This window comes from Zea mays, chromosome 3 (genome assembly GCF_902167145.1).
Source record: "Zea mays cultivar B73 chromosome 3, Zm-B73-REFERENCE-NAM-5.0, whole genome shotgun sequence".
Classification (NCBI taxonomy): domain Eukaryota; kingdom Viridiplantae; phylum Streptophyta; class Magnoliopsida; order Poales; family Poaceae; genus Zea; species Zea mays.
Window position 1 is genome coordinate 176,423,753 of NC_050098.1, and position 9,745 is coordinate 176,433,497.

The window sequence follows — 9,745 nt, forward strand, 5'->3', positions numbered from 1 at the left end:
CGTCCACGCGGGAGGGAGCGAGCGGCCTCACGCGAGCGCCTGTCCCGTCCTTTCCCCGCGCGGCCAACCCTCTGTAAGAGGGCCCTGGTCCTTCCTTTTATAGGCGCAAGGAGAGGATCCAGGTGTACAATGGGGGGTGTAGCAGTGTGCTAACGTGTCTAGCGGAGGAGAGCTAGCGCCCTAAGTACATGCCATCGTGGCAGCCGGAGAGGTTTTGGCACCCAGTTCGTGTGGTGTCGTGGCCGTCGGAGTAGCACTGGAGCCTGGCGGAAGGACAGCTGTCGGGGCTGTCGGGTCCTTGCTGACGTCCTCTTGCTTCCGTAAGGGGGCTGAGAGCCGCCGCCGTCATAGAGCGTGCGGGGCACCATCATTACTTGTCTAGCGGAGCGAGCCAGATGGGACGCCGATCTTGTTCCCCGTAGCCTGAGTCAGCTTGGGGTAGGGTAATGATGGCACCTCTTGTTGACGTGGTCGGTCCGTGCCCTAGGTTGGGCGATGTGGAGGCTCCTCCGAGGTCGAGGTCGAGTCTGTCTTCCAAGACCGAGGTCGAGTCCGAGCCCCTGGGTCGAGTGAGGCGGAGACCGTCGGCTGAGGCCAGGGCTGAGTCCGAGCCCTGGGGTCGGGCGAAGCGGAGTTCGTCGTCTTCCGGGGCTGAGCCCGAGTCCGAGCCCTGGGGTCGGGCGGAGCAGAGTTCGTCGTCTTTCGGGGCTGAGCCCGAGTCCGAGCCCTGGGGTCGGGTGGAGCGGAGTTCGTCGTCTTCCGAGGTTGAGCCCGAGTCCGAGCCCTAGGGTCAGGCGGAGCGGAGTTTGTCGTCTTCTGGGGCTGAGCCCGAGTCCGAGCCCTGGGTCGGGCGGAGCGGAGTTTCCTATGGCGCCTGAGGCCGGGCCTGGCTGCTTGTCATCCTCAATCTGTGGAGTGGCACAGCAGTCGGAGCGGCGCAGGCGGCGCTGTCCTCTTGTCAGACCGGTCAGTGGAGCGGCGAAGTGACTGCGGTCACTTCGGCTCTGTCGACCGGAGGGCGCGCGTCAGGATAAAGGTGTCAGGCCACCTTTGCATTAAATGCTCCTGCGATTTGGTCGGTTGGTGTGGCGATTTGCCTAGGTTGCTTCTTGGCGAAGACTGGGCCTCGGGCGAGCGGAAGGTGTGTCCGTTGCTGGAGGGGGCCTCGGGCGAGACGTAGATCCTCCGGGGTCGGCTGCCCTTGCTCGAGGCTGGGCTCGGGCGAGGCGTGATCGAGTCCCTCGAATGGACCGATCCTTGACTTAGTCGCACCCATCAGGCCTTTGCAGCTTTGTGCTGATGGGGGTTACCAGCTGAGAATTAGGAGTCTTGAGGGTACCCCTAATTATGGTCCCCGACAAACTTTGTTGCCTGCTCTTTGCCCATGCTCCAGCTAATTTTAGTGGCTGATGCTACTCATACTACTAAACTATATAGAGTAGACCTTACAACTGAACGTACCTTCCCGTTCATACAATTAGTTAGTTCATGTTGCTAACTGAAAATTTGTAGCTATGTTTATGTATTACTTCATTCTGTTCTTAATTCACTACATTTTCATTGTGATAGGTGAAGACAGTTACCTTCCCTTTGCAATCCAACTATATATAGAGATCGACGTCAAAAGGAACCTCAAGCTTTGTAAACGACTAACTTAAATCGGCAAGGTAACAACCAAATTATCTCACCATTCCAGCTGGCAAGTAGTAGTTTGTATTTCTATTTTCCTACTTCAACTTCTTTACTTTGGATACCTTGCTCCATTCCTCTATTTCCGAAAATAAAATTCACGCACATAAGTAGTGTGTAGTTCAGGTTTATGTTTTTACAAAATTAAATTGAAGTTTTCAAAAATGGTTGCTCATGCTTCATATACAAACACATAAAGTTGTTTAGTTACGTTGTCTCGGTTCTCTCAATGGTTCACTAAAATCTTGTTCAATACGGTGTGAAGCTAGGCTCTTGTTCAACTAGGTTTTATTTCTTACATTTTTCACCAAAGCATCATAATTTTGGCTGCAATTGTAACCGATAGTACACAGAACAGTGCTTCAATTGAAAAGCGTAACTGTTTTATTATTTTTCATCAAAGCATTGTAATTTTGGTTGCAATTGCAACTGATAGTACATAGAGCAGTGCTTGAATTGAAAAGCGATATAGTATCTAAACTCATACATGTATGGTGAAATAAAGAATGAACTCCGTACATATTAGATCATTCTTCTTCCTTAAGAAGATAGTTATGCACTTGTGCTCCATACAAGTTTGTTTAAAATAATAGCCCATATATGTCATAGTGCCCTATGGCATCACTTTTCTCTTCATAAGTCATCATGGATTTTTTTTCTAAGATAGCAATATTTATACTAAACCAGATAGTGACATTTTCCTTGTAGGTTGACGTGGCGAACGTTGTTCAAAAACAGTACAGTCTTTGAGCGTAAACCTAAATTGATAGAAACTCATCAAGCGAGAGGTATGTGTTTCTAAGTTTTAGGATACCCTCCTTTTCTCTGATTGATTGTAGCTTTGCTCTTCTAGGTTGATATATGGTTTTGTAACTAATGAAAGACAAGATTAAAAAGGGCGATGGATTTGTAACGACATTTCCTGTTACAATTTTTTCTTGTGTTGCTCATTTCGTCATTGTTGTTGTAAATAATAAGATGCAATTACCTTATTATGTTATATGGTTTGTTTGTAGGTGATGGTCCTCATGTAAGTGGTCATCTTGCTGTTGCTAGGGCATTTGGGGAACAAAGCCTCAAGGCCCACTCGAGCTCTGAACCTGATATTAGTCATGTACCAATAAACTCAAGTAGAGTTCGTCATACTTGCCAGTGATGGATTGTGGAAGGATTGGGCCAACTGTTTCCTTCATTAATCTTGTTTGTTCTCATGCTTTTGAAAAAAAGGGTTGTACTTTGGTTTCTATTAATCCTGTGCTTCCCTGGACCTAGATTGAAATGCATTAACTTCAGTTTCTTTTGAATAATTCTTGTATTATCTGCAACATGTTTTCTCCCTGCAATAAGCAGAAAGGAAAAGGTTGGACACTACCAGATCACCATGGTCTCCCAAAAACATGCCTCATGAAAATTTAAGATGAGGTCTTGGGTGTTTCGTTTGTGTTTGGGACATTTTGTTATTAAACATATATTCGTAAACCGGTTTCTAAAATCCACTCCATATTTTTTGTGTGAACCTAATGACTCCTGTTGCTTCACACTGTTTAGGCCTTAACGAGAGAAGCTACTAATGCAATGAAGGAATCCCGAGTTCAAGACATTCTTGTTTCGGTACATTTGTTTTTGATCCTATGACAACGTCCTGTTCATACAAAAACTGTACCACTGTCTGACTGTATATCTAGGTATTCTTTTCAGTTGAGCGCCCTTCAGTACAGAAGAATGGACCTCCATGAGTTCTGTGCAGCAGTAGTTAGTGTGCATCAGCTTGAAGCATTGGATAGATGGGAGCAACATGCGCGATCTGCTTATGAATATTTTGAGAAGGAAGTCAACCGAGCTATTGTAATAGATGAATTAGCTTCTGTACGTGACTTTCCTCCCTGTTATCTTTTTATCAGATCAGTTTGGTGGACCTTCCAGTATTCCTGACATATTATTTATTATACATGTTATGGAGTATTTCATTATCAATAAAGTTTACTTGTTATCTCAGGAATTGGGCCTCAGCCCTTCAGTGCCACTGCATGTCATTCTGCAAGATTGGATCAGGTATACGGATGGGAAATTAAGTTTTCTTGGATTTGTCAAGTTGTTGCATGGCATGTCCAGCAGGTCCTTGTCAAAGATGAGATAATTGTCGATAATCTCTAACGACAGTGTATGTTTACACCGTCCTGTTGACTTGGTTCACAGGCAAATTAACAGGGCTAAAGAATCGTACGATTGGAGCTTGCCTAGCAGCACCTGATCTGACACTAATTTGACTATAGAGTTATGTTTATTGTTGCCTGCCTACTGATCATTTAGCCGATAGCCGATAGGGAAATGAAAGAAAATCTCACCCATGTCTGCAACATGTGATGTTTCTAGCAGTCTTAGATTAGGCGTCATCTTCTGTTATGATTCTGGAAATTTTGTAATGCTTCTTTCCTCGAACTAGAGCTAGTTAGCTGCAGTCGCCAGGTTAGCGTCTGGAGCATGGACATACCACTGTCATTGTGACATTGTTATTGTGTCATTGTTCTTACAGATGAAAGTGCTTGATGTGGTATGTCAGGTTCTCTCCGTGTATATATTGAATGATGAGATGGAATTGTGCCATTTTTAAATATCGGAATATTAGCATGTCAACTTGCACTCTCTAAGACTATCTCCAGCAACGTCCTCTAAATTCTATGCCCTAAAGGAATATTCTCTGTCCTATACAGCACACTCTAAAAGATTCTATTCTCTATATCTTTTTCATCTCCAACAACGTCCCCTAAATTCGGTCCTCTATATCTATAGTGTACCAGATTTTATAATACACATTATTTTTACATGTCACTTATAAAAAATTAATTAACTTATGTTGCGAAATAAAAATACTTCTTACAATACATTTTCATTTTATATACAAATTACTCATCGATCATATTATTTACAAAAAAATGTATTATGTATTTCCTATCACACGCACGGAAACAAAAAATCATTCATATGATCCAAGAATTAATTAGAGACTAATTAATTTTTAAAACCGACTACAACCAAGCAATAGCAGGCAAATTTGCATGGCATCTGCACGACATCTGACAAGCGCAGGAGAAAAAGTAGAGAGAGGAAGAGACTGGACTGCATGTGACAGCAGGATAGCGGATGAACAAGTACGATCTGGCTTTAGCGCTCGTCAAAGTCGTCCGCTATTTTACAGTTCCATTTACAGGTTGCTGCTGGAGCCGATAGCAGACGTCTCATCCTTTAAATTTAGAGTACAGAACCATTTAAGGTTCGTTGCTGGAGACAGTCTAAGGCTCCATTGGAAAGCAGGATTTTAGAAAAAATCATATAAATTTTTTACAGGAATCAGTTCATTTTTAGATTATGAAATATTTTCTCATATTAATATAATACATATTTTGTATATAAGCTATAATAATATTATATGTAACAGTTGCAACATACGTCATTCACTGGTTAGGATTATGGTTTAGTTGAAGTCCACGAAGCCACCCGCTGACCCGCCGGAGCCACCGGTGAACACTCCATATGGACGCCGCGCGCTCCCAGCTGCGCTCAAGCCATCTCTAGACTCTAGTGTACCCCAGTCCCGGGGTCTAGTCTGAGGGCCGTTCCCATGGCCAACCGGGCGAGGCCACTCCACGCCATCTACATGACCAGCAGCTCCCATGACCCTGACAAGTGGGCGCACCTCGTCAAGGAGTACGCCTCGCAATCCTTGGTCCGGGAAGCCGCCCTCGTCTACGCCAGGAACCTGCCCCGCCGGACGCACCACCAGCCCCTCCTCCCCGTCCTCCTCAAGGCCGCCGCTGCCTCCTCCCCGGCCGAGCTAGGTCTCGGCAAGTCCCTCCATGCGGAGGCCCTCAAGTCCGCCTTTGCCCGCGATCTGCTCGTCGGCACCACGATCGTGTCGATGTACTGCAAGTGTGGCGCACTCGCCGACGCGCGCAGGGCGTTCGACGAAATGCCGGACCGGAACGTCATCAGTTACAACGCGCTTCTCGCCGGGTACGCCGTGGCGGGGGACATGGACGGTGCCCTGGCTCTGTTCGGTGGCATGCGCTCCTGGACGCACGTCACGTGGGCGACGCTGATCCGCGGGTTCGCGGAGAAGGGCGACATGGCGGAGGCTCGGAGGTGGTTCGAGGCCACGCCGCCGGGGATGCGGACCGTTGTCACGTGGACCGTGCTGGTGCAGGGCTACGTGTGCGCGGGGGACATGGAGACAGCGAGGGAGGTGTTCGACAGGATGCCCGCGAGGAACGCCTTTGTGTGGTCGTCGATGGTCACGGGATACTTCAAGGCCGGCGACGCCGAGGAGGCGCGGGCGGTGTTCGATAGGATCCCGACGCGGAACCTGGTGAACTGGAACGCGCTGATCGCCGGGTACGCGCAAATCGGGTGCAGTGAGCAGGCGCTTGAGGCTTTTCATTTGATGCTGCAGGAGAGGGTAAAACCGGACGAGTTCACCATGGCGAGCTTGCTTTCAGCGTGCGCGCAGCTCGGGTCGCTAGAGCAGGGGAAGAAAGTTCATGACTTCATTAACCAGGAGCATATCCGGAAGAACCACTTTGTGATGAACGGTTTGATAGACATGTATGCCAAGTGTGGTGACCTCGCGCACGCCCGATACATCTTTGATAGCATGAGATGGAAGAACAACGAATGCTGGAACACCATGATCTCCGCACTTGCAAGCCATGGTCAGAGCGATGAAGCACTCCACCTGTTCTTCCAGATGGAGCGCTCTGGGCGGAAGCCCAACACGATCACTGTTCTTGCCGTGCTTGGAGCTTGCACGCACGGAGGCTTCGTTGATGAAGGATTACAAATCTTCAACAAGCTCGATGCATATGGAGTTGAAGCGGGAGTGGAACATTACGGTTGCCTGGTCGATCTATTAGGCAGGGCTGGAAAACTGAAGGAAGCCTACGAGATTGTCAATAACATGTCTGAGGAACCCAACGAGGTGATCTGGGGGTCATTGCTTGGAGCTTGCAGAGTGCATCGTGATGCGGAAATGTCAAGATTGGTAACGGAGGAGATCCTTCGATTGCATTCTTTTCACGCGTCGTCTAACGATGCAGAGTACATCATGCTCGCAAATATCATGGCTGCATCAGAGAGGTGGGAGCAGGCAGAACAAATGAGGAGGAAAATGGCGCGACGTGGGGTTGAGAAGACTCCCGGCTGCAGTTCGCTTGAGCTTGGCATTCCAGGATGCCAAGTGTATGCAGGCAGTAGGCAGTAGTGCTTTGTTTCGAGTAGGTTACTCTAAATCTGTTTAATAATTTTGTTTCATATTTTTCAGCGGTCCGATTTCAGTACATAACCCTGAGAAGAAATGATCTTGATGTGATGCATTCGATAGGGAACAAAAATATCAGACATCGATCATTGCAGTCATGTTCTAGAACTTTGAGAGCTGCAGACGCCGAACTTCCAGGTTTTGAAGTTTGATTTCAGAAAATATATCCATGGAAGTAAAATGCAGAAGAAATTATTGTACCGTAGCCACTAGTTGTCTTTGGTTGCTGGGCTTGCTAGTGTCTTACTAGGGTATGTTAACTCTAAGTTCAAAAATAAAATAGATTATTTGGGTATTTGTTTAGGATTATAATCTGCTCAGAATATATAATCTAGCAAATTTTGAACTAATGCTAGATTATATAATTTGGACAAATTATAATATCAAACAAACAAACCTTGAGAGAACTGTGTGGTTCACTCATACCTGGTGCATTAGGTTTTATTAAAAGGGATTCGGGATTTAGCTCTTCTCCGCGCTTCGTGCGTTCGGCGGGTGCCGACCGCGTGCGGACGGTACATGAATTATAGCCGGACGATCCGCGCAGGGGTTCAGACGGTCTTCAATTATGCTCTGGACGGTCCATCAGTCAAATGAATGAAACAACAAGTTCCTGTTTTATTTCTGATCTCAATAGTCCGGATCCGTGATTGGGATCGGACGGTCCATGCTTGGCGTTTTCAGAACTTCGTTTCGATTGTCTTGTTTGTTCTTGAAGTATCTTCAAAAACGATATTTAACTAAACTAGAGGGATTTTCTATGACTTAGACAAATATATCTAGTGGCTTTCTAACTAATCTAAGTCATGGAACTTAGTCATTTAATTCTTTTATTCACATTCCTTATTTTGCTCAAACTAGCTCCAAAAGGATGATTCGTTGAAACTAGGCTATCCAATCTCTCTAGATGTATCAAATAGGTTCCTAGGGGTATTTAGAACTTATCCAAAGAGTAGAACTATTGATAGTTCATCTATTCCATGTTTTACTCCTATTTGGTTGGATCTAAGATGATTCTGACTTAGAAACTAAATTGTTGAACTTATGAACCATTGAATCAAATACTAGACAAACTAGTTAGTCCAAATGGTTGTGATGGTCATCAAACACTAAAATCAATATAAGAAAGGGTTTAAGGCCATTTCCCTTTCACCCATGCTCTATTGACTGGATGAGAGGGAAGAGAGTCATGTTTGTGGGGGATTCCATGGGTCGAATGCAGTGGGAGTCTTTCATTTGCATGCTCATGACAGGTGAAATTCGCCTAGAGGGGGAGAATACGAGAATCCTGGAATTTATATCTTTAAACACAAACTTCAACTTCGGTTAGGCGTTTAGAACGAATATAAGAACAATCAGAGTGAGAGAGAGAGAGAGTTCTTGCACAAGTTGCTCAAATGATTGTGGATAATAATGATGGGAGCAACTTTAGTTGACATGGAATCGAGCGCAAGCAAGAGAACTACAGAGAGGGGAGAGAAAGAAACAAATCACAATTGAGGATCAAACACAAAGAACATGTGCGATTTGTTTTCTGAGGTTCGATTCCGAAGAACCTAGTCCCCATTGAGGAGTCCACTGAGGACGAGTCTCTTTCAACCATTCCCCTCTCTCAAATGGTCCCTCAGACCGCTTGAGTCTTCTTCTCAATCTCGAGGATCACAATACTCAAGCTTGATAAGTTGGATGATTTAAGTCAGAAATGGGCAAACTTATATGCTCTTATTTTCAACTCAGGTCATTGGTGGACTGACAACAAATTATTTGACATGTGACTATGTGAGTGCACAATTTGTTCTTTTCTAATTCTTATTGAAAGGGAAATGTGTCCTTGGGCCATTTCTATAATGTTTTGGTGATTAAGTGTCCAACACAAAGTGAGTGAAATATTATGTGCCAAACAAGCAAAAGATGCAAATCATGTAACAAGGTACGTTTCTAGACTTAGTGCATTATTTTGAGTACTAACATATGTTGTCTAAGTGATAGAAACAGAGAAAAGAAAAAGAACCAAAAGACTTGGCTCGGTGCAGCCAAATCTCTGCTCAGTCTGGCACACCGGACTGTCCGGTGCGCTAGGCTGGACTCCGGTGAACAGGCCGCTCTTGGGAGAATTTGGCGGCATACGACTATAATTCACCAGACTGTCCGGTGGTGCACCGGACTGTCTGGTGAGCCAACGGTCGCCAGTGCAACGGTCGACCGCGCAATCCGCGGGCGACGCGTGGCCCATGCCAACAGTCGGCAGGGGGCACCGGACTGTCCGGTGTGCATCGGATAGTGTCCGGTGCGCCAACCAGCTCGGCGCTGCAACAATCATCTGCGCCAGGAAAGGAAACAAATCCGCACCGGATCGTCTAGAGTGACTGTCCGGTGGCGCACCGGACTGTCCGGTGCGCCACCCGACAGAAGGCAAGGATAGCCTTCCTTGTTGGCCTCCAACGGCTCCTAGCTGCCTTGGGGCTATAAAAGGGACCCCTAGGCGCATGGAGGAGTAACCTAAGCATTCACTAAGCATTCTAAGTCTTCCACACTCTGGCTCCGCGCACTTGATCGATTATGTTAGTGATTTGAGCTCCGTTCTAGTTGTGAACTCTTTGTGCTTCATTTTGAGCTCAAGTCTTGGCTTGTGTGTGTGCTGTGGATTTGCGTGTGTTTCTTCCCAACCTTACTCTTGTGCTTTCATTGAGATCTTCGTTGTAAGGGTGAGAGACTCCAACTTGTGGAGATTCCTCGCAAACGGGA

At 46.3% G+C, this 9,745-nt stretch overlaps 1 protein-coding gene across 1 annotated transcript; it reads left to right on the top strand.

The window, feature by feature from the left end:
• Positions 1–5,190: 5,190 nt before the first annotated feature.
• Positions 5,191–7,202, top strand: LOC103650920 (pentatricopeptide repeat-containing protein At3g21470). Its single transcript, XM_008676515.4, has one exon. The coding sequence runs from the start codon at positions 5,309–5,311 to the stop codon at positions 6,941–6,943; it is 1,635 nt and encodes a 544-aa protein (XP_008674737.1). The 5' UTR covers positions 5,191–5,308; the 3' UTR covers positions 6,944–7,202.
• Positions 7,203–9,745: the final 2,543 nt, after the last annotated feature.

Coding starts and splice junctions, on each gene's coding strand:
- LOC103650920 (XM_008676515.4), top strand. CDS start 5,309: ATGGCCAACCGGGCGAGGCCACTCCACGCCATCTACATGACCAGCAGC.